Source organism: Dipodomys merriami, unplaced genomic scaffold (genome assembly GCF_024711535.1).
Source record: "Dipodomys merriami isolate MVZ:Mamm:240054 unplaced genomic scaffold, mDipMer1.0.p SCAF_4, whole genome shotgun sequence".
Taxonomy (NCBI): Eukaryota; Metazoa; Chordata; class Mammalia; order Rodentia; family Heteromyidae; genus Dipodomys; species Dipodomys merriami.
Window position 1 is genome coordinate 89,104,688 of NW_027205603.1, and position 25,679 is coordinate 89,130,366.

The window sequence follows — 25,679 nt, forward strand, 5'->3', positions numbered from 1 at the left end:
TTTTCTGTAGTGTCAGCATAACTGGGGACCCTTACTAGATCTATGACATCATTAGAAGGTTACACATTGTGATATTCTAAAGGAAAACGCCCCTTGTCCTCATCAGATGTTTGGCTGTGCTGACACTGGGTGATTGGGAAGTTGGGACGAGTGCGTGGCCCGTGGCCTTTAGAATCAGTGCTCAAGAGATAGAGGTGAATCCCTTGATTCCTGCAAAGGTGGCTGAGATCTTCCCCAAGAAGCTTTACAGAAACTTACAGAGTTAAACATGTTTTATGAGTTCCGTTGTAGTCATTAAATACTTACAACAGACTCACCATAACAGTACAGCCTCCACCAACAACAGAAAAACCGACAACAGTGACACCCTGAAGCTCTTCTCGTACTAAGGTTATGTCTCCTCGTAAAGGCACAAATTCTATTAACAGTGATTTTAGTGAGATAGACGCTCACTATGTAGTTATACTACTGAGTGATCCACAGGTAGAATTCACTTACTTACTTTAGGATCCATATGTAGAACGTGCTTTCTGTGCTTTCATTTTGTCTTCATTGCTTTTGTTTTTGTTTCAATTACTTGCTTATTTTTATTTTAATTTTATTGTCAAGGTGATGTAAAGAGGGTTTACAGTTACAGAGGTAAGGTAGTGAGTACTTGTTATGGGAACTATTTCCATGAATCACAGTGACATCCACCTCTCCTTGTCCTTCCCCCTTTGGGCTCCCTTCCCTACACAAAATGTTCAGCTTTTCCTTGTTTGCATTTATTTTACTTTGACATTATCATAGACTTACACAGAGTGGCAAAGGTGGTACAGTGGAGAAGACCTCTAATCTCCCAGCCTCTCCTAATGCTAACCTCTTGTGTAACCATAGCACCGTATCAAAACCAAGACAGTGCAGCACTGTCAATGGTCATCTACACTACAGATATTATCTATGCTCTGCCAGGTTTCTTCTTAGCAGCCTCTTTCTGTTCCAGGAGAGGGAAGTTCAGCCTTCAGTACTGGGAGCGTGTGGTCTGGAATCGGGATATGAGGCCTTACCATTTCTCAGTGAGGATGGCATGGAACCCCTTGCCTTCTAATTTTCTATCAAATGCAACACCTGAAACTGGATTTGTGGCTAGGAGCAGCAAAACTGTCAATGAGGTCAATGCAAACACTCACAGCGGAGTCTAAATTCAATCTGCATTTCACCCAGCTGCACCCTGAGTGAGAACTGAAAAGGCTGCATACGTTTCCCGACCACAAATCCGGCACTCCAGAGGTTTGCTGTCGGGCCCAGGACTTGGGCTTCCTGGATTTTCTGGTGTATATAGAAATGTCAAGCTCTAAAGTTACCTCCCACTTGGAGTCTCCATCAATTTCTACCACCTTCAAGCCATGTTTGTTCTTCAAGTGCCTGTTGAACTCCCACTTTGTGCCATATACGAAGCTGCAAACAGGACATTTCAAGCCACCTGTGGAGACAAGTAAGAAGAAGTGTTGTCCACTCATAGAGATGCCACATTCCTCCTCCTACCCAATAGCTCAAACATGAGATGAGGGATCTCCAGCACTTACACTGAAGCCACACTTAGTATTTCAACACAATAGCAACTGTGTATATGATATTTAGGGCAAGAGTTCACAACCTCATAGCTTTCTCATTTATTGAATATGTCTTTGCAGACTCTCATAGCTGTTTGATTTTTTTTGTTCATGGTGGTGAAGCTTGAACTCAGGGTCTGGGCGCTGTCCCTAAGCCTCTTTGTGCTCAAGGCTAGTGCTCTACACCACTTCCAGTTTGGAGTGGTTAATTGGAGATAAGTCTCATGGGGGACTTTTCTGGTATCAAACTGCAATCCTCAGATCTCAGCCTCCTGAGTAGCTAGAATTATAGGCATGAGCCACCAGCTCCTGGCCTTGTTTGATATTTTAAATGTCAGAAAGAAATAAAGTGAATAATACCATTCTCTTGGCTGAGAGGATAAGCAGCTAAATCATTCTTTTATACTTTTACTTGGAAATCCATAAATAACTTAGAAAAAAAAGGAAGGGCATTGGTTACTTGTCTAAAATCTCCTTTTTTCTACAACACTCAGGAGCCAGATTCTCAGTTGTTTTTTCACTTCAGAAGCTAAATCACTGGTGTGACCTCCCCCATGAGTTTCCCAGTGAAGAACAAATTAAAAGGCTGGCCGAATCCTGAAGTGTCACTATTTATTGAACTGATTAAATTTTGTACGTGTTCCTAGAGGTTTTAATTAGGGAGAATATAAAACCAGAGGTAAAAATCAAACAAGAAAAAAGTAAAAGAGAATCACATAAAAGATCATCTTTCTAAAGTTCTATCTGAAACAGCAACTAAACTGGAGACGAGACAATAATATTCCTGTTTGGGAGGTGAACACTCTGGCCCCAGACGTCAACTGCGTGTCAATGTCCTGCCTGCTGCCCAGGCCATCCACCTGGGGATGGTCTATACTCCTTCGTCAAAGAGCCTCTGGGTGTATCTGGTGCTCAGAGATTCCAGCAGTGCCCCCCTGGCGAGCTGTGGGCAGCACCCTCCCGGCCTGCACTGATTCCACTGTATTGTTTTCTCTAGGCAGACCCAGGCGCTTCTTTCTGTTCCCACCCATTGGCTGTGTTCTGGGGTTTCTGGACAAGAAGAACTCCTACCATTCATCTCTCAGGATGGGCTTGCTCTGAGCCCTCCCTCGTGAATTGTGATCTCTATATCTGGATTCTCTTTTCTTTTTAATTCTGGCATATTATCTCTATATTACCTATGTAGTTGTTTAGATCTTTTAGGATTTGTAAAATAATTTCTGTTGTATTTTTGGTGGTTTCTCAATAGAAGGATTAGTCCAAATCACCTAGGCCACATGTAGTCTCTGCTGTAATTATTTCCCTTCTGAGTAGCTCCATGTGCATTTCCTCAGAACCACGTGCTTCCTGCACAGAACTGAGTATGGTTTACAGAAGTCAGGTCACTTAACACTGACACACCCCCATCATCACTGCCTGGCTCACATTCTGCTGGTTGTTCTGCTCATTCTCACTTGCTTGCATTGGCAACTCTTTTCCACCTTCTGGCAGGATCACCAGTCTGCACCTCTTCTATTCCCTTCCACCCCACCGGCCTCTCTCTGTTCCCAAGAGCCAACACTCTAGAGCTTAAGCTTTCAAGTGTGGCAGGTGTGCCTTTCTATAAAACTTGCTGGGCAAATCCACAGCCCAGAATCAACCCAACCACCGGCCTTCCTGGCCTGCATGCCAGCATGCAGAGGCAAATCACAAGTCAAACTTATTTTCAGAATGCTGTTCTTTGAGGATTTATTTCCCTAGCATACTCCTTCTGTCCACAGTGACTGCAGCTGCCCCCTTCCTTATCCTCACCACCCAAAGTTCCTGCCGCCCACGTCACAATGATATTGGAGCTCCCTCCTCATTCCTGTACAAATCCCCTGTTTCCATGCATCCACTAGGTGGGGAGATACCATGGGGATGAGGTTCTCCTTCCTCTGGGGCCACCATTCCACCCTCACAGCACAGACTCAGTGCCTTCCTATGACAAATGGCTGAATCCTCCTTTACATTTCGGAAATGAGATCTGCAGACAGTGTAACCACTGAAATTCCGGGATGAGAAGCCCCTGATGTTAGCACCATCAGAAGTCATCAGTGGATTTCCTTATAGATGACACTGCAGTTCCTGGCCTCAAGTTGTAGCCTTTCTCTTTCCTACACATCTTTATTCCCTCTAAGATGTCACCTCCAGGAGGGCAGGGGACTTCCAGGCCTTCATAAGGGGTATTTACTGCCCAGGTCACGGCACCCAACATCTGGTTGGTCTTCAACCAATAGATCTCTGCAAATCTTCTTGCTTTAGGTCTGTCTCCAACCATTCCTCAGTGCTTCCTCCATCTGTGGCCTTTCCCTCTACACTTACCCTTCCCCTCAGCCAGTGAGTACACTGAATTTTATCCAATAGCAAATAAAGGGCCAGGTGCAGGACTGTCTTTCCTCTGTCCAGCAGAACCAAAGTGCTGTGAAGGGAGCTCTGCTTCCAAGATTACATGGTATGCACATCACAGCTGCTTCTGAGATGGACAGCAAGGATGAGAGGCAAAAGGAGGAGGGCTCTGTTCACTAAGCCTCCTTCTGACTCCTCCAAGTTTACTCCATGGGATGATGTTTATTTTAAGAAAAGATTGATTCTAAAGCTAAACCAGGAAAGTAACATGGGGCCCTTACTTTCTTGTCTCTCTTCATCACTCAGGCCATGTACATTCAAAAGTGTCCCATCTCCCCCAATACCTTTGTGACCTGCAGTAATCACCAAGACGTTTTTATTTATGCAGCAAGAAGAGCTGAGCAGAGCATGGAGGGTATCTCAGGCTGTCGTATTTATTTATTGCTCTTTGGACTCCTAAAGCAGCAGCAGAGGAATTCTGCCCTGATATAGACGTTGTCTGAACAAATTATTGTAAAAAAGAAAAAAGATAATCTCATGGGGATTCACTGTGTAATGAATCATCTCCCAGACACGGTCATGATTACTGACCCAGGCCCACACCAATGGAATCTATACATCTACACGAAGCACTGTCCCATCATTGGAATTCTTGTCTCTCAGCTGAAGGGCTGGCTGATTCCCCAAACAGTCATTAGCAGACCTGGAAGCCAGTCCAAAGGCCAACAGTGCATCCCTCAACCCATCACTTCATCATTCTGCATTCCCCTGGCCCCAGGGGCACTAAGACAGCACTGCACCCCAAGACAGACAGACACACACAGAGGCAGAAAGACTGGCAATGGACAACAACTTCTTAAGTTCCAGAATATCCTATAGAAATGAGATCTATGCTGTGTTTAGGTAAGATGCAATGGGCTTGTTTTCTCAACCAGAGGATAGCTGAACTTAGATTTTAACATCCTTTGTCATCTCTTATTTATCATCAACCATGTGGCCTCTAGAATGGCCATCTTTGAGAAGGCCCCTAGGCATGAGGACTCTACTTTGTCTCTGCCTACACTGGAACTGCTTCTCCGTGAAATTGTGCACACGTAGCAATGGCCCAGATCGAAATATCCAAGGTTGTGAGGCTTCCAAAGAAAACTGAGGACTCCTTCTGATGTACTCTTTAATGAAAACTAGGGAGAAAAAAATACCCTTATATTATGTTTAAATTAAACTTAATATGCTAATACTCACCCACTAATTAAAAACTCCAACCTTTACCATAGTGACTTTAATTAAAGAACAACAAATAGAAATTTGTAATCCAGAATGAATGTAGAACTGAGCTAGTTAATTGACATCAGAGCTGAGTGAAATTAATTTCTCTTTTGATTTATTAAATTCCTAGCAATGCACAGTAAAGTTCAATAGAAGACTTGGTGTACTGACTCCTAGTGCTGGTATTAAGCACATATCCTAAAAACTCAACGTCCATATCATGATTTCTTCACACAGAATGAATGGTTAAACAGACAGAAGCAGAGAATTTCAGGAGCAACTTGTAGACAATTTTCAGGCACTTCAGCACTCCTTCAGGATGCCTGACATGGAAAGTTCAAGTGCAGGCACAGCGTGGCACCCAGGGGGTTCAGTCAGAGGCCAGAATCTGCTGCGTGCCCATGTAACCTAAAGCAATGTCGTTAAAATCTTGGTCTCAGATTTCTCCTCTGCTAAGGCAAAAATGCTCAAGTTCATATCCTTAAGAAAGTCAGAGTAGTGGGACCTTTAAAGAGCTCAATATCCTATTCCTTGAAACATGAACGTGTTACCTAACATGGGAAAGAGACCTCACTGTGTTAGCTCAAGTTAGCGCAGGAATTTATAGTGAAAGGTCATTCTGGGTCAAGTTGGCCTACTATAATCACAAATATTCTTGTAAAAAGGAATCAAGGGCAAACCAACATAGTGATATGAAGGAAGACTCCATTGACCATTACTCCTTTGAAAATGGAGGAAGAGGCCACAAGCCGACCTCAAGGAGCTGGAAAGTCAAGAAAACAGATGCTCTTCTAGAGTCTCCAGAAAGAAAACAGACTTGTCAACACTACAGTTTTAGCCTGGTGAGACTCACTTTGAATTTCTGACCTTTAGAACTGTAAGAGAATGAATTTATGTGTTTTAAGCCATTTGTTATGGCAGCCATTGGAAAAGCATCCAAGCACCCCAGGGAAAGCTGGAATGAGAGCAGTGGCACTATCAAAGGAAAGTGGACACAGAATGACTGCAGTTTATGAGATTAACAAGTGAAGCTAAGGTACCAATGGCTAACTCCTATAATCCTAGCTACATGGAACCTGAGACCCAGAGGTTTGTGTTTCAAGACCAGCCTGAGGAGAAACATTTATGAGACCCTTACTCAACTGATAGCTAGACACGGTGGCATGTGTCTCTCATCCTACTTTTGTGAGAGGCTGGGATCGGGAGGACTGAGGGTTCAGAATAGCTAGGGCAGCAAAGTCCATGAGATTGCATCTCAACAGGAGAAGCTGGGTGTGGTGTGTGCACCTGTCATCCCAGCACGACGGGAAGCCTAAAATAAGTGAATTGCAGTCTGGGAAAGTGCCCAGCATGTAAAAAATTACAAAAGAGAGCAGGAGGCATAGTTCAGCCATACAGAGCCTGTGGTTTCAGCCACACCATCAGATCAAGCAGTCCTGGACAAAGCTGCCTACTTCTTGACCTCAAACTAGACAAAAATAACAATAAATGTCTCCATAACATTTCCCTTTGACACTGAATTCCAGTGGCTAGCACACTGCCGGCCATATTGTAGGAGCTGAACAAATGCATGCTTGAAGAACTATGCGAATAAGCAAACTAAATTTGAGCCATTTATCAAGTATTTCCTACCGGTTAGGCACTTTATAAAAACACTGGAGAGGGCTGGGAATGTGGCTTAGTGTTAGAGTGCTTGCCTAGCATGCATGAAGCCCTGGGTTCGATTCCTCAGTACCACATATGCAGAAAAAGCCGGAAGTGGCGCTGTGGCTCAAGTGGTAAAGAGCTACCCTTGAGCAAAAGAAGCTCAGTGTCCAGGCCCTGAGTTCAAGCCCCAGGACTGGCACCCAAAAAAATGGAGAATAAGATCTACTGTTTGCAACTAATGTTAAGGTAGATATTGGCTTTCCTCTGTGGAGACCCCACATCAGGTTGGACTCTTCTCCCTGTGTTCATTTCAATAATATAGAGAGGGTGCTTTGAGGCCAGAAAGAAGTGGCCAGTCTGCTAAGCATCATCTTCACTCCCTACACACTCCTGAAGGGATCTATAGCTTCATAAAGCTTGGCACCAAAATACCTTACACATCTCCCCACCTGGGTTTACTGAGCCAGTCCTTGAGGTAGCTAGCTTATTTGGGCATGTTTTAAAGAGAAGGGAGGGCCTACTGCAACAATCCAACTATGTCTTCCTTCAACAAGCATGAAAATGCACTTAATGTGGGACCATGCCTCAAATCCATGCTAATGAACAAACAGTACAGAGAGGAATCAGCCTTCCAAATACCAGCTGCACATTAAAATGTAAGCCAGTGATAAGAACACGTTGTAGTGTTCAGACAAAATACCAAAAAGTACTAGAGTTCTTAGTAAACCAGTGTTTCCTGGAAGGACCCAGCCAATGGAGCTATGACTGTATTACCCTGTGCAGAGCTATCTGGTACCAGTGGACAAGCCAAATGCACACTCCACTCTCCAGTCTCCATGCTGGCAGCTGGCAGCCCATATTTCTACCACAGTGACTGGTAAATCCTGTACATCATGCCTTCCCACCTGACCTGGGAGAGGTGGTCCCTAAATGTTTCCCAGAACACTACTGGAAGATGCCCAAGCAGCTGCTATTCCCAGAAATTTTTAGTGTAGAATGAAAACAACACCATGGTAAAGAACATGACCTTGTTCCTCAGAAACCTAAAGAGAAGACAAATGGCTTCTCTGGGGAAATTTCAGGTCCCTTTCAGCCGCTACCCTATCTCCATGGGCTTGCATGCTTCCCAGAACCCTTGGGGGGGGGGGTGGGGAAATGAGAGTCTTTCCCCACAACGAATGATCTTGTGCAAGTCTCAGTATGACAAATTTCATCATGGCTGACAGAAAAGAAACCCTCTACCTGATTTAAGGAGTCTGCAATGTAACTTTGAGAGAACTGTATTTTTTGTGGCTTTTTACTGTGCTATTTTAATATATCTTCCTCCATATCTATATTTTTAAAAGAAATGATAAAGTCCTACAAAGACATTTGGGGGGACTGAGTAGAAGAAAATAAAAGCAAGTGGTAATGGGATAAATTACCTGAAATTACTCAAAAGAAGTGAAATATTTCCTCTTCTCTGTAGTACCAAACATTCCTGAATCTCCAGACTAATCCAGCTTCCCATTCTCCCTCCGGTCTTCTCCCCTCTCACAGACATCCCAAGTATGAGTTTTGTGCTCTGAGATTGCTCATCTGCATTCATAATCAACCAGCTATTTCATTTCAAACCATTTGCACACCAAAGCACAATACAAGACACACTTAGCTATCTCCCTCTGCAGTTTGTCTCTGGAAGGGCCTGGGGAGGATGGACAGGCATGAGAGAAGATCACTGACTCCTCCAAGAGTCAGTGTAAAACCCAGATCCTGTCAGGAAATGTTAAATGATTACAGAGTCTTAGAAAGTTACCAGAAAACTCGGAGCATGAAACATTTCAACCTCAGCACATTTTTTTTTCCCGAGGCAGTGATGAAAGTCTAGAAGCACGGAGCAATGATAGTATCATCAATCAGATCCCCAGGCCTGGCCCACCAGCCACGGGAAATGTCTATTTCCTGCCAGTCCAGTCTAAGCTGTGAAGGATGTGGAAACAGGCTCGGCCTCCCACTCTAGTTATTTATGGTGACTCTAATTCAACCCATTCTTCCCACAGTGGTTCCCAGACATAGGGCTGTCAAAAATAATGCGATGGGGACTATAGCTCAGGGTAAGATGATGGTGTGGCATGTGTGAGTCCCTGTGGGTTTGATCCCCAACAGGGGGCAAAGAGAGAGGCAACGATCCTAGAATACTTCCTATTTTCAGAAAAATATGCAAAGCTAGGAATAAAACATCCCCCACGTCAGATGCATGCGGGTACCCTCCCTTACTATCACATCAGATGCATGCGGGTACCCTCCCTTACTATCACGTCAGATGCTGCTCTGAACTCCCCCCTACAGGTGAAGGGACTAAAGACGGAGCGCTTAGGTTACCAGCCTGACATGGCACAGCCTAAGAGGGATGCAGGCTCTCCCTCCTCAGTGCTCCATCTTGCTCCCAGCTCCGTACATGCCACTGAAGGGAACGGAAGCCACGAGTTCTCCATTACCAAGCTCTAAGTCAAGATTTCTAAGCCGCTATTCCTATACACCAGCTCTGTCACCAGAAGTACTAAGATGCAGTCAATTCATTCGTGTTACATGAAGCTGCATCTCAGAGCTGTTACAGCAAGCATGAAGCTTCATGCCAACTTAGAAAACTGAGCATTCCCCAGCTCCCCCAAGCTGCACAGCATGCACCCCACATCTGTTTACTGGGCACAGGTTGCTAAAAAAATCATCTTCAACTTCAGTCACAGGACTGAGGGAGGAGCAGCAGCTGATGCATGCCATGACGTGATCATTTTAGTTGCATTACCAGCTTGTGGATATAAATATGACAGCCTTACTCTGTATGGTAACAGCACGTGAGCTGCACCCTCTCAGGCAGAAAAATGGGATTACTTACTTTTAAAAAGTGCAAAACAAAAGCAGAAAAAGAACACTCAAACTTTGCTATACTAATCAGGGTTTTTTTGTTTTTTTGGTCCAGTCGTAGGGCCTGAACTCTGGGCCTGGGTGCTGTCCCTCAACTCTTCAGCTCAAGGCTAGCGCTCTACCACTTGAGCCACAGCGCCACATCCGGCTTTTTTCTTTTTTCTTATGTGGTGCTGAGGAATTGAACCCAGGGCCTCATGCATGCAAGGCAAGCGCTCTACCACTGAGCCACCTTCCCAGCCCCACTAATCAGGGTTTTTATCAACTCTCATTACTTTAAATGTTCTAAAATGTATTTCCTTTTCAGGATGAATAAGTAATCTGTGTGTAACCCTAAAAATGCTCATCTGCAAATATGACTTTTTATTATCTTTAAGTAGTCATATAAGGGGTTTCAATTCAACGTATCAGCTTTTGAGTATAATGTGTCTTGACCAATGTCACCCCTGCATCTCTCCCCCAGCTCCCCCCCCCGCCCCCGCCATCTCTCCCAATCCCACCCATCTACCTGACTCCACTTTCACATATGCACATCGAATATTGTGATGGTACCTGCCCACCCTTCCCTTCTCCATTGGTTTGCCTCCCTCCTCTTCACCTCACCCTCACAGACAACATAGGTCTCCGCTTCCTGGTATTCATTTCGTTAAACTGTGTTACTCTGTTGGAACACTCCCCTCAAATACGTTTACAACAGCATTATTGTAGCTGAAATAAATTTTTACAATAGCATAATTATAGTTGCAGAAAAGATAAAAAAAGTATTTATATTTGATATTGTATTGCAGACAGCCTGTAAAAGTTAGACCGGGCAATGGTGGCTTAGGCCTGTTATCCTAGCTACTCAGCAAGCTGAGCTCTGAGTATCATAATTTCAAAGCTGGCCTGGGCAGGAAAGCTCATGAGACTCTTACCTCCGATTAACTACCAAAAAATAAAAAATAAAAAGCAAGAAGTGGCAGTGGACAGCATCTAGGCTGTGAGTTCAAGTTCCAGACTGATACAAAAAAAAAAAAAAAGTAAGTTAGAAAGACACTATAGAAAAGACAATGTTTCTGTCAATCAAGGTTGAATTTTAAAAAATTAAATGAGACTCTCTTCTACTCAAAGGCTATGTGCAATTGTACTGAAAAATGTACACTGCTGGGCAGTCGGAGACTTTGTGAGGAACTCTGTGCTGCTGTTGCCTTGGATTCCCATTGAGGCTGTCGTAATATTAACCGGGCAACACGTGGTGCTGGAAGACAGTTGTAAGGGGGAGGGGAGGACAATACTGACATGCAAGGCTCACCCACTACACTGAACCTTAAGGTGGCAGCAGCTCTGCTTGGCTGGGGGGGGGGGGGGGCTGAGACAGAGCAGCGCCCGCTGCCCCACCTACCTTGCTGGATGAGTGCCTCAGCCACCAGCTCCCCGCTGCCCACGTTGACGTACTCCTCATTGGGGTGCTTCCTGTTGTAGTGCCGCTTCAGCGAGCCAGAGATGTTGCATGAGTAATGACAATGAGCACAGCGGAAAGGCTGAGGGGACAAGGAGACAGAAAGGTAAGCCTTGAGGAATGGGGGGGGCAGCCAGAACCCCTTCAAGTGGTCCCTCAACAGATCAACATGGCTTTAGTCATCTCTCTCTGCTAATTGCTCAGAGACAGAAAGTTGGCTGTCTCCATGGGCTGCTTCTCTTCTACAACTGAACCACTGACCAAGTCCCAAGACTTCCTTCACAGAACTGCCCTACCACCCTTCTAAGGTAATTCCCATTCTATAAGGAGGATCCACAGCAGGGCCGGCCTGGGAGAGAAACAAACAGGGAAGGCAGCCATGTGCACCACCTCTGAAGCAACCCAGGACAACACCCTACATAAAGACCACACTTGAGGCCCAGGACGCTCTGTGCTGGCTGCCGCACAGAGCTACACTCCTCCGTGAAGTCCTTCACCACAGCCCTGGAGGGCGGCATCACAAGGGTTTATTAAAGGTAAATTAGTGAAGTGTTTGCAGATATCGCCCAAACAGAGAACAAAAGGTCTAAAATCCCAACATAGGATTATTGCTAAAATAAAAGCTAAACCACTTAAACCATGTTGAAGAGCTCTTATCTCTAAATAAGCAAATATTATGACATTCTTAATTTTGGAATGTTAACATTTACAGAGAAATCAAAAAGAAAATTTAGGAAATGTTATACTGCCCACATGGGGCGGGCAGCAGGCAGGGAGGGCAGGAAGACCAGGGCAATGATGTAAGAATGGTCCTGCCACCCCAACGTCAGGCTCACTGGAGCGCCAACTCCATCCTTCCTGTGACAAAGGAGATAAATTGCCTCATGAGTTTCAGCACCTTTTGATTCCTATGTCTCCTCTTGGGCAGAATTGCTAATGAGGAGAAAGATGGCCAAGATGTGAGCATGTGGGCAGGAGTGTGTACAGATGAGGCCACATGAGACATCTGTCTCTGAGCTGCCCATTTCCACCAAAATCCTATAGGTGGACCTGGAGAAAATTCTGGAAGTGAAATAAGTCAAGCGAGACAAAGGATGCATGCTTTCTCTTGAATGTGGAAGTTCGATCTAAAATAAATATACATATAGGTAAACAGATACAGGGTCATACGCACATATGCAAAACCATGTTAACTAAAGTACGGGAGGAGTCCATTAAATTACAGTTTAACAAAATAAATACCAGGAAGCTGGAATGTATTGTTGGGGAGGACGAGGTCCAGGAGGAGGGGCGGACAAATGGAGAAAGGAAAGGTGGGCAAAGTTAAGTGCTAACATCTGTAAAAATAGAACCAGATGATGATGAAAGGAGTGCCACTGATCAAGATGCGCTGTACTCACAAACACGCGTTGAGCTGACACTGCTTGTACAACTACACACAGATCATTTAAAATGTTTTAAAGCCCTCTGCTCTTAAAAGACTGAAGGCTGCCCAGCATGGAGCTGCCTTTCCTCCCGGGAGGCTGTGTGCAGTATCCCAGCTTCCACAGCACTGAGGCATTAAGACTGGCTCAGGATGTTGGCGTGTCATGTAAGAAGGAAGGGACACCAACTCGAAAGGTACTCAGCAAGCAAGACCAAGCTTTTACTTTTGCACAAGGCTGTGTGCCACCAGCAAGCAAGAGCACAGAGCAGCTCTAGTACTATACCTCACTCCAGTTAGAATGGCCTTATCAAGAAAACCAACATAACAGATGATGACGAGGATGTACCCATAAGGGAACTGTATTACACCACTGGTGGATGGAAGCTTGTTTGATCACTCTGGAAAGCAATATGGAGGTTCTGCAAGAAACTCAATGTTGAACTTCCCTATGACCCAGCAATCCCGCTCCTGGGCATTTATTCAAGCAAGCACAAACAAGGATACACTAAAGTCACCACTATACTAGGTTAGTGGCATCCTTGTCTACCATAGCCAGGATATGGAATCAGCCCAGATGCTCCTTGGTGGATGAGTGGATCAATGAATGTCACTATTTTTGATTTCTGAACCTTTTGTCTTAGATGTAAGTTTATCTGTTTGGGGGAGTTTAAGGGGGAACACAGAAATGGTGAGACAAAGGGTGAAGTAATTCAGCAATGACACTCACTAGACACTACGATGAAATTATACAACTTGTGGGAGAAGGGGGTTAGGAGGGAAAAACTGGGAGGAAAGGAGGGAAGAGATGATACTGTTAAAAAAAATGTACTCACTACCTGACCTATGTAACTAAAACTCCTCTATCACCTTTACAATAATAACATATATGCATATATACATTACTCAACTGAAAAAAAGAAAATGTAATATATATACACACATATATATATCATGGAATTTTACTCATCCATTACAAAGAATGATACTGTACCATTCATAAGGAGATGGAAAGACCTGGAAAAATTACATTAAGTGAAATAGGTCAGACCCAGAAAAATAAGGTTACACGGATTCCATCATTTGTGGTAGCTGGATGTGCCTATAAATCCATAAGTAAACATACTGAGTGGTATGCAAGTGGCTACAAATAAATTAACTGAAGTACAACAGACTATGGAGAGCTCAAACAGTTTATTTCTTTAGAAACACTAAGTCAAAGCCCAAGAAAATAAGTACCAGAAAATGGGTATCTGCAAGAGGGGGTGGGACCGAGGGGAGAGGGGAAGACAAACGCAAGGGTGAGAGGGGTAAATGCAGGTAAGGCTGCACTGTGTCTACCACAGAACTGAGGAAAATAAGCGAAGGGGTGGGTCAAAGAGCAGTGAAATATTGAAGGATGGCACAGATCAAGAAGCATCCCATCCATAAACTTCTTTGTGAAACAGCAAAAAATTTCAACACATATCCTAAAAAATTATGAAAAGAGAGGGAAGGGGGTGGGTTGGGAGGGGTGGGTAGAAATACTGAAGCACCATATTATTAAACCACATTGTTAAATGGCAACTCCTCTGTACAACTACTTAAAGATAATTCAGATATATGTATTATACTATATTATTTTAGTTATATATAGTATACATTACATATATCTGTATATATGACACAGAGCAGGCAGGCTGCTCTCTTTTTATCCCTAACCCAGCAGGCCCTGTCCCTCTGCTCTCACTGGCTGAGCTCAGGTTCATAATCTGCAAAAGGATGAAGCTTAATTAATAGGATGCAACGAAACTTCAATATAAGAGGCTGTCTTAAGGAGCAGCAGGAAAACAGATGTGACTAAAATATAATCAGGAAGACTGACAGGAAGGAAGGAAAAGTCACCATTCCCACACCGGGCAGTATAGCTCTGCTCAGCTTTGCTGGGGTGCCTCAGCAGCCTTGGCACTGCTCGAAGGGCTGGGAATGAGGAAGACCACCCTCCCTTCCTTCCTGGGTCTTGCTCCCACTCCCTCACACCCCTACAATCTCTGTGGAATCAACCCTCACCTCCCTTTTGAACTGTGATCACAGAGCCACACAGGTATTTAGGAGAGGCACTGCCTCGGTCCACCAGGAAGACCGCAGGCGCTGGAGACAGCAAGGCATTAGTGAGCCAATGGCAGCTGTAAGCCCGGACTGACTAGCCCCGAGAGTTGTGAGATTTCATCTCCAAAGCATCTATCTGCTGACCTTCTGCCGTGAGTCAGGCACTGCTCTCTGACCCCAACATCCCATGACAAAAAGCAGGTCTGTGACTTCCTCAATAGATGTGAGTTTGGGGACTGAAATATCAACTCCAAAGATTAAATGCTGTGCAGGCAAACTGAATCATAAAACTTGGTTTCTAAATCAGATACTTGCAAACAACAACTGACACTAGAGCTCAAAGGGGAGGTTATTTATTCCGAGATTTCAGGCCAAAATTCAGCCAAGAGTTACAAGGAAGATATGCAGGCTGTGCAAGCAAACCTCTCTTTGTGAAAGAGTGGAGGCAACAACTCTGGATAAGAAATGTGCTCATTATCTTGTCCATGTAAATGTAACCCCTCTGTACGGTATTTTCACAATGAAAAAATAAATTAATTTAAAAAAAAAGAATGGGGAGCCCTTCCCAGAAGTGTGTGTGTCCACTGTCTTGTTCCAGAAATAAGACCGGGGTGAGACCTTAGCTTTGTTCCATATGAACAACTCTAGCTTTGAAACAGATCGTTGATCTACCATTCCTTTCAGCCACAACCTGGAGACGACCATGATTTCTTCATCAGATTAATAAACAGCCACCTACTGCACGCGTCCATTGCTGTCCCTGCCCGCTATCGATGCCGCAACCTCGGTGTCTTTCCTAGGACATTCCTTAAAGAAAGTCCACACTGGGCTGGGAAGGTGGCTCAGTGGCAGAGCGCTTGCCTTGCATGCATGAGGCCCTGGGTTTGATTCCTCAGCACCACATAAGCAGAAAATAAAAAAGCTGGAAGTGGTGCTATGGCTCAAGTGGTAGAGCGCTAGCCTTGAGCTAAAGAGCTGAGGGACAGTGCCCAGGCCCAGAGTTCAGGCCCCACAACTAGACCCCCCAAAAAAGAAAAGAAAAAGAAAGTCCACACTCCTTCACCTTGCTCTCTTCTCCAGCCACCACCCTTGCCTCCATTCTGAGCCATTTCACAATGTCCCCTGCCCTCCCTGCTTAGTGGCTTTGCCACTGTACCCGAGTCCCTGACAAAGTCACACTCCAGAGCCTTGAGGACTGCCAGGCCCCACCGTGCGCAGGTATCAGTAGTACAAGAGACACAAGAGGTGCTTCCTAGTCAAGATTTCTTGGCCTGACAACAATCTTGCAAGACCTGAGATACTTCTCATTCCAGACAGGGAAGCTGAATTTAAAGACGTTATATAACCTTCCCAAGGTCAGAACAGTAGAAATGTGTGCAAGAGCAAACGCTGGTATTTAGACACATGTTGAGGTGATTCTAACGCCTTTGACCAAGTTCAAGAATAGCAATGAATAACGCCAGCTAAATAAATGTTCTCAGGAATTCGAAGTTCACATCATCCCACACAAAGGCAAGAAAATGGAGTATGTCTTGGATTAGACAAGAGTTTAAAAGATACACCACTTAAGAAAAATGATGTTGTAGGCCAGGTGCTGATGGCTCACACCTGTAATCCTAGCTACACAGAAGGCTGAAATCTGAGCATCAAGGTTCAAAGCCAGCCAGAGAGGAAAGTCCCCATGAGACTCTTCTCTCCAATTAACCACCAGAAAACCGGAAGTGGTGCTATGGCTCAAGTGGTAGAGTGCTCTCCTTGGGCTGAAGAGCTCAGGGACAGCACCCAGGACCAGAGTTCAAGTCCCATGACCCACAAAAAAAATGGAAGGAAGGAAGGAAGGAAGGTAGGAAGGAAGGAAGGAAGGAAGGAAAGAAGGAAGCAAGCAAGCAAGGAAGGAAGGAAGGAAGGAAGGAAGGAAGGAAGGAAGGAAGGAAGGAAGGAAGGAAGGAAGGAAGGAAGGATAGATGATGTTGTAGTATAAAAGCCAAGAGGTTCCAAAGACATTGCAGGGTCAAGTTCCATGCATCACTGAACCACAGTACCATGCAAAAGCTTCTAAACTCTTCCTACGCCACAGTCTTTTCATATGTAAGATGACTTAAAACCCTGCAGTAAGGTCAAAATAAGATGTTCCATGTAAAGCATCTGGTACATAATATGCCTTTTCAGATGTCATTATCACCACAGTCTTTCTCAGAGTGGATCTGTTATAATGAAAAGACAGGAAGGAAACAGTAGAAAGCAAACGGCAGCAACAAGAAAAATAACAATCTCCACAGAACTTACAAAGGACAAAAACCAAGTTTCAGGGTTTGGGGTTTTGTTTTTATTTTGTTTGTTTGTCTGAGACCAGAACTCAAACTTGATGTTTCATGCTTTCATTTATTTGCTGCTGCTCTACCACCTGAATCATGCTTCTAACCTCCAAGTTTTAGTTTTATCAGGCAAAAATGAAATATAGCAGAGATGTCTACCTCTTTAGCTGCTCATGAGAGAGCATGGGGCACACAGTAACATGGAAATGGCTAACGCCAATAGAATAATGAATGGAAACAAAACCACACAGGCCACAGAACACATGCTCACCAGACAGGTGCTAAGAATGCTCACAGAAAGATCTGGGCCAACAGAGGCACCTGTGCTCAGCTACAGATGGGTGCAACCACTCTGGAAAGCAGCAGGCACCATCTGGGAAAGCTGGTGTATCCCAGTGTACACATCCTCTGTGAATGCGCCTGCCCCGAGAAGCTGGGGCTGCAGCACCCTGGGACATGTGTACAGAGCCCCTTTGCTACAGAGCTCAGGAAAGCAACACATAGCAAGAGCCCAATCATCAAGTAGCAACGGAGGAGACAGAAATAAATACATTGTGTGTTGCTAGATCCCCACAACAGAATGCAGTAATGCAAAGAAGCCAGTGGCTCATGCCTGTAATCCTAGCTACTCAGAAGGCTGAGATCTGAGGATTACAGTTCAAAGCCAGCCTGGACAGGAAAGTCCATGAGACTTTTATCCCCAATTAACCATCAGAAACCCGGTGGCACTGTGGTTCAAGTGGTAGAGTGCTAGCCTTGAGCTGAAGACTTAAGGGACAGTGCCCAGGTCCAGAGATCAAGCCCTACCACCAACAACAAAAAAAAAAAAAAAGAAAGAAAGAAAGAAAGAAAAAGAAAACAAGTAGAGCCACATGTAAACGCAGGGTCCAGTCTTACCAATACAAGATAAGTAATAAGGCAAAGTTCAAAATGAATATACAAAGCCAGGCACTGGTGGCTCATACCTGTAATCCTAGCTACTCAAGAGGCTGAGATCTGAGGATCACGGTTCAAAGCAGCCGGGGCAGGAAAGTCTGTGAGACTCTTATCTCCAATAAACCACTAGAAAACTGGAAGTGGAACTGTGGCTCAAGTGGTAGAGCGCTTGCCTTGCGATGAAGAATGCAGGAATAGTGCCCAAGCCCAGAGTTCAAGCCCCACGACCGAAAAAAAAAAAACAAACATAAATATACAAAGCACAATATATCCATACATAAGTCCATGTATATAATTAAGTTGTTCAAAAACACAGAACACTGAATGACTTTCCTTATACATACAAACATGGCAGATAGACCGTAAAGAAAATAAGAAAGCAATTCTTAGGGAAGTCAGGATAGGGGAAGAAAAGTATGTCTAGAAGGAGTCTGATGACTGGCGGTAGTGTTTATCTGGGTGGTGGTTAGACATTCATTTGCTTACTAATTAATGACTACTAAATGGAGCCCTGTATGAAACAGATCTCCTCCCCAGGTTTTAAGAAGGAGTTCAGACAGCCTGAGTGTAGTCACCATTAACAAGGCTGGCACCAGTAACAAATACCTGGCCACCCTAAGGGAATTTTAGGTTGTTTTCTTTCATCTGTATGATGAAAACTGCTGATTCCATTATGTGAGTTCTAACGTTTCCACCAGAATCCAAAATGTCCAAAAAGGAGGATGCCGCCAGAGTGGCAGGCTCGCACAGATTCACTGTCACTCCGGCATTGGCTGGTGTAAATCAAGTCCCGGAGGAGGATGGTCCCCTGGGCTTTGACGGTGAGACACCTGTAAGATTTATGGCAGTGCTTCTGCAGCTGAGGAAGCCTGGCAGGAAGATGGAGTCTTTTTCATTAGTGTCTGAGGTAGGCATCAATCCCCCTAAAGTGCAAGATAGTACCGACTCACCCTGAGAAGGGTGCAGATGGAAAGGGGACCTCACAGTTGTGAGAACTCATCTCCCTCCCAGCCTTAATTCAGTTACTATTGAAACTTCAGGGGCAATTTCATCTAATCAGAGCCTGGAAAGTGACAGCTCTATCAAACTGAGGTCTCACCTGGGCCTTATTTCTGGAACAAGGCAGTCAACACAGGTGCTTCTGAGATGTGCTGCCCACTATTTGCAAAGAAAGGTCTGTGATCCCAGACATTTTTCACAACCCATCACTGGCAGGTGTTTCTGGTGTCAGATAAACATGGACTCCATCTAAGTTCAGCCACATGAAAGCTTCTGTGGCTATGGGCAGAGCTGATCATCTTATTGTAGGGATTAGGGAGAATGCAAACGGAAGTCTGTGCAGGAGGCTCATTAAACTACTGTCACTGACAGCTCAGACACAGAGCTTTTGTGCAAAAGAACAGAACACAGAGTATACCTTGTACTTGGAGTGTGACCAGGTTCATGGTTTGTATGCAGCAACGAGAGCGGTCACTGGGGCAGGAGACTTGCCCCAGGGTGTGAGATGACTTTGAAAGACCCTCATGCTGACATCCCACTCTCCTTCCCTGGTGCACTGATCTCCAAGAAAACTGTCTCCTGCAGATGGACTAGCTGGGTGACTTCTACAACTTTCCCTCTCCTTCTGTGTTCTGTTTTCGGGATGGCTTTGGGTCAGAGCATCAACAGCAGGCTACCGTTTGCACAGTGGTTCTGCTGGCACCTGTTGTCTGATGCTGAGCCCCCTTTACTCCTGCTTCCCTATTCCAACTTAGGGCATCTGCTTGGTACGGCCCGTCTCGACTACCCACTACCCACAAACCACCTCCAAATCCTACAGGCCAGATAGGGTTAACATTACTGCAAAACCCAAGATCAATTATGGCTACATTTCCACAGCTTTCCAAAGAAAGCCTCCAATAACAGACTATGTATAAGCCCTTTTACAAGAATCTCCAGAGAGATTCCTTATATGTACTACAATAATGAAGCAGGCGTAGCAAAATGATACATTTACAGAATTAAAACCTGCTCTTTGCTGACAGACAGGTCCTGTGGGCTGGCCGAGTCTCTTCGATCTTTAGCACCAGCCACAGCCCGATGCACAGCATCTGATGCATTTAAAGAATCCTAAGAACCCAGGAAGCTGACCGGTCACACTAGGAAACAGCATCTCACTTCCAAATCTCATTTTAACTACACTATCCCCTCCCGGCTGAGGGGGAACCAAGGGCTCAAGACCCCTCACGAACCCAGCAGGACCCATAACGGATGATGTGTGGAATCCTTGCGGCTCCAAGGCCTGGACGCTGCACCTCCAACTAGAAGTCAGCTGTGAGAGATCTCTGGCCCTGAAGTGGTGCAGACTACCCCCTTACTCATTCCTTCCCGATGAAGTGCTGACAGCAGACCATAAACAAAACACTGTACCTCACAGAGCTCATGTCCTACCCTAGCATCACAAATGAGCAGGATGTGGCTAACAAAGGCCTGAAGGAGTTGAGAGCAGCCGTAGCATGTGGAACAGAGCAGAGCAGGAGCGGGCAGGCGCAGGTGCAGTGGGCTGGGGACGATGCTGTCAGGTGCTGCCAGGCCCACCCTGGGCAGGGGTGGAGGCTGAGGCAGACAGGGCACCATGTGTGGGATCTGCACAGGACCTATGTGTGGGACCAGGGCCCCTCAGTGACAAATGTGAGCGCGTGCTCCTTACACTACATCCCCTCAGCCTTTGAATTCTCTCCTAACAGTATTTGCCAAAGGCCGAGAGTAAGTTCTGGCAGGCATGGAGGCGAGGGTTGCAGGGGAGGTACTGGAGTTCTGGAGCACACGGGGTTCATTTCCTCCACATCATGGCTGCTGGCATCCTTGGAGCTAGCATTCTGGGGAATACATTCTCTGGAAGGAGCTTCCTGAGGAGTGGAAGCATGTCTGGGGCCTCTGCTGGGACTGAGTACTCGCAGAGCAAAGCATGCAAAAACAAAACCCTTGGTTGGTAGACTGCCACAGTAACCTTCTATTCAGCAGTAAGGTCATCAAGAGAAACTCGGCTTGGAGAAATTTCATCGAACTGAACATCTAAGCTTCAAGTCTCACACTGACCTGTACAGGGTCACTGTGTAAAGTCTGTGACCTAGAATGTTCTGGATGATGAGACAGAGTGAGACAGAAAAGACTCATAGATCCACAGCAGACATCCACAAGCTAGGACTGCCGACGAGTCTCTTCAACAGAGGCCTGCAAGTCCGGAGTGAGGAGTGAACCACACAGAAGACAGAAGTGTGCCTGTGGTGTGAGAAAAAGAACCAAGATCCACAATCGTAAGATACACACTGAAGTTCAGATGCTGCTGCCACACTCCTCTTCCTCCTCTGGCCTGAGCTCAATATGGGGGGGGGGGGGAGAAAAAGGGGGGAGGACCTCAAGCAACCACAAGCCCAAGGAATCACCACAGGGAGTGGCGCCCCCTGCCCACCTCAAATCACAGGTACACAGAGGTTGAGTGATGCCCTGCCCATCACAGAGACAGGCAAGAACAGAGGCAGAAGCAGACCCCAAAAGACATGCCACCAAGAGAAGCACAAGAAGGGAAGCAATTTCCCTGCACTCATGTTCCTGATAGCTACCATTCAAAGATGTCTGCTAATGCTGAAATGACAGGATACCGATAGTGGGGGAGACTATCACTCATTCCCTTCTCCTTGTACCAATGGCCAAGTATGATGAGGGCAGTTTGTTTTTTGTTTTTTGCATGCCCAAATGTTGCCCTGTATTGTGAGCATGCCTGAGAGCTGGGTCGCTCAAGGTCAAGGCCCATCCAGCCAGGGGAGAAAAGCTTCGTGATTACAAATCTTGAAGCCAAGTTGGGACGGAGCACCAGGGCTGACCACAATGAGAACAAAACCAAGCCCAAAGTGAAGATCCAGAAAGAAAGAAAAAGCTGGTCTTCACATGGTTTAAGAAGCACAAAGCTATCCTGGTTTAAAAATAAGGCCAGAGACAAATTAAACAATTTAAAAGAATAAATGTTTTAAATCCAGGGAGTACCGCAAGTTCAAAACTAGCTTGTGTTGAGGCAATTATCTTATCACAATAAATAACAGTAAATCAATCCCCACTAATTGCTTTCTGTGCAAGAGCTTAGAAGACTCTTTAGTGTTCTCTGATTATTGATTTTTTTTATCACTGGTACTGTCAAAAATGTAATATTTTCAAAGAATATACCTTATCTTCTTCGGTGGACAGGATTTCAGTTTAACATAAAAAACTATGCTTTCCATTCTTGCCTACAGCCACATTGGAAATATAAAGCAGAAAGGAAGATGGCACAACCAAGGTTTAGCAGGAGATTTCAGTTGAAAGCAATTTAAGCAAAGGCCCCTTCTGACCACCCCCCCCACATCACCTTTCCCCACACACCCACACCCACGCTCAAAGGAAACCAGAGAGGCATGCAAACTCAGGCTCTCCATTGCCCTGCAAATTCAGGGTTGAAAAGCAAAACAAACACAAGCACAAAGCTCACACTTCTCTTGTCTCTCTCTGCCCCTGGGTTCAGTGATTGCTACTGAACTTGGAAACTGTCTGCCTGCTATCATTACACTGAGTCAGCATTAGGCTCTAAGGTTTTGCTTGAGTTTTAATAGCTATACACACAACTGTGGGCTTATATAATCAAAGCAGTGGGAGGGAAGAAAAGGACAAGAGAATCAAAATGTCCCCGGGTTTTGGACAAAATGAGGGAAAGTACTAAATTGAAAGTTACTGTTAACAAAGGCATGAATCGAAGTCACAGTACTGTCACTTGAAAACTGTACTATTCCTAAAGATGCTACCTAACTACATTCTGGGCCTTAGTTTACTCATCTGTAAAGTAGGGGCTCTGGTACCAACCTTGTAGGGTTTTTCAGGGCAAGCTGAAGAATGCATACAAAACGCCTGCAGTGATGTCAAGCACAGGGCTCCTCAGCTCACCTGATCACTGTGCCAATTCCCCATCTCCTGTGGGAGGTGTGGAAACACTCCTGTGGTAGCTCTTCTGCATGGGCAGATGAGACTATCCTGCAGACAGCGGGAGAAGCTGTGATGTAAACACGAGCACAGTACCCTCACAAGCAGCTGCCTTCACAGGTTGCGTGGTAGACACGCAAGCTATTAACCTGAACTGGTTATGGTGTGTGCCTTCTTGGTATTCTTATTGGAGATCACCTAACGTCTACTCCCTGGAAAACTAGGAGTGAATTATTTCTCCAGTCACATCCTTGGCTGGCCTCATTCCAAATACATCCCATTTCAGTTCCCTTTAGCATGCAGATATTCTACATGCTCAGATATCTGGACTTTTCTACATAGATCCACTTCACACAAATACATTATGAAAGCCTTTGGGACTCATTTCATTATCATGGATGATAGAGCAAGACATCACAATAACTTCCTTCACTTTGTGGGGATCACTCAATACAGAACTTTCAAGCTAGGGATTGACACAACAGGCTATTATATTAACTCAATTAAAACAAAGTTTAAAAGCCTATGGAGCTAAAAGACAGGAATATAGTCCTTGCTGCATAACTTTGCTGTATAATACATAATACATTTGCTATTACTGTTTTATGCCCATTGGCTGCCCAGAACTATGAGCCTGGCAAACAACAGGCCTGGCTTCCCCTTGAAAGCCCCTTGCCCAGCGCAGTACCTGGTACCCAGGAAAGGTGTGTTGAGCCAGAGAGCAAACAAACATCTCATATGCCAAATGAATATTTAGTACTTTACCTGTACTTGGTCTTTTTCTGTTTTTTTTGTTTGTTTGTTTGTTTCGCTTTGTGCTGATATTGGGGTTTGAACTCAGGGCCTGAGATTTTTTTTTAACTCAAGGCTTGTGTTCTTCCACTTGAGTCATAGCTCCATTTCCTGCTTTTTGGTGCTTGATTGAGGATAAGAGTCTCACAGACTTTCCTGCTCAGGCTGGCTTTGAACTTGATCCTCAGAGCTCAGCCTACCGAGTAGCTAGGATTACAACCCATGATTATTTTGTCTTTTAAAATAGTGAATTATGTTGTTCCACATGAATACTTAGGACAAGTCTTTCCATGAGAGTAAAATCAGAGATTAAAATCTCCCTTACCTCTCAATAGGTAAACCACTGTAGCTACACAAATCTTAAACTGTGAGACATAACACATTCCTTAAGCTTCATAGCCAAATTTTTGAAGATTCAACTGTGTATAGATACGTGTCAAATTTAATAGAGCCTGGCTTCTTAACTCATCATACCTAAGGGTTTTCCGGCCACAGAGAGCAGGGCAGCCTCTGCCTCAGAGGATGGAGTGGAGCTATTTGCTGAGTGGCCGGGACAGCCACTCTGTCAGGAAGAGAGAAAGCTAAGGCAAGAAAGAAGCTTCGGCATTAAGTCACCCTGAACAGTTTCTAAAAGGCACAGGTAACAAAACCTGCTGATTTCACAGTGCTATTTTTTTCCCTTTCTCAGACTTGCACATTCACACACACACATTTCTGACTCAGCCTCCGCAAGTCAGGAAGCCGTCAGAGCCGCTGGAGCTGCACAAAGGACAGCCCACCTCCATAGTCCCTGTCGCACTGGGCACTTGTGGCGTGTTCCACCGCAATAAAAAACGTGCATAAACAGTGACAAGAGAGATGGGTGACAAGAGAGGTGCGTGCGGAGTGAAACCCCTAGTCAGAGCAGTAGAGTTGCATGGGCAGCAGCTACAGGGGGAAGGGGCAGGGCTGCTGAGAAGAGATGGACACTGTCAGAAGGCACACATTACCAGACCTCTACACAGAAGGTTCACCTGATTAAAGGTCCTCCATGTTGAGTGCAAGCATCAAATCAGTAACTATGAGGAAGAAGCCAGCAAAACCAGATGGAGCTGCAGGGAACTGACATTGAGAAGCATGCGGTAATTCTTTATTCATAATCCCCATGCACAGAAAGGTGAGGCATGACAGGGGAGACACAGATGTAGGGGACTTGCTTAAGGCCATGAAGGTAGTGAGTGATTATCACAGATTCTGTGATAATCTGACTATAGACATGGCGTCTAATGACAAGAGAAGGCAGGCTTGTGCTCTAAGCATGGAGCTTCCTCCAACCACAAGCTGGGGCTGGTTCTACAGGCACTCTGCGGCCCTCCCTGCCCTACAAATGCTGTGTGGACAAAACCCTTCCCAGAGAGCCTCCAGGGCACTCTCCAGGAGATCTGTGTCCACATGGACAAGCTGCTGCCTCAGTCACCTGCTTCTGGTAAAATCCTCCCCCCCCCCCCCCCCCCCCCGCTGTGTCAGTGTAGCCAGGAGAGGCTTGTTGGAAACAGGCAGGAGCTCTTCACTCTGCAGGCATCGTGGAAGGCATGTTTGAATCCCAGGGAGTATTTGTGCTTCCACTTAAACTACAGAAAACCACAAGTGCCCATGGCTCCCACACAGGCAGAACTTGTTTTTTAAAAAAAATCCATCCGATTACTAAAGAGATGCAAAAAGAAATGCGGAAGTAAACTAATTCCAGAAAGGGACAAGCACTGCCTTTGGAAGAGAAAGTGTCGTCAGGCTGTTATTCCTGGCACAGAGCCTTCTCATGCTTCGTTGTTAAGGACTTCAGCAAGTGGACGGAGGAAAGCCCACCACCACCGTGGCAATAATAGCATAAAGAAAAAGAACAGCAGGCCCAAAAAGCATATGAAAAAGAAAGCCTGACACCTATGACG

General features: G+C 45.2%; 1 protein-coding gene across 4 annotated transcripts in view; it reads right to left on the reverse strand.

Moving 5' to 3' along the window:
* Zfat (zinc finger and AT-hook domain containing) overlaps window positions 1-25,679 on the reverse strand; it is a 243,152-nt gene that overhangs the window by 26,523 nt on the left and 190,950 nt on the right. For all 4 annotated transcript variants that reach the window (XM_069991451.1, XM_069991452.1, XM_069991453.1 and 1 more), the window contains 2 exons: window positions 11,158-11,296; window positions 1,344-1,462 (listed from right to left, as the gene is read on the reverse strand). In XM_069991451.1, coding sequence (XP_069847552.1) covers window positions 1,344-1,462; window positions 11,158-11,296 — 258 coding nt within the window. The remainder of the gene's footprint in view (window positions 1-1,343; window positions 1,463-11,157; window positions 11,297-25,679) is intronic.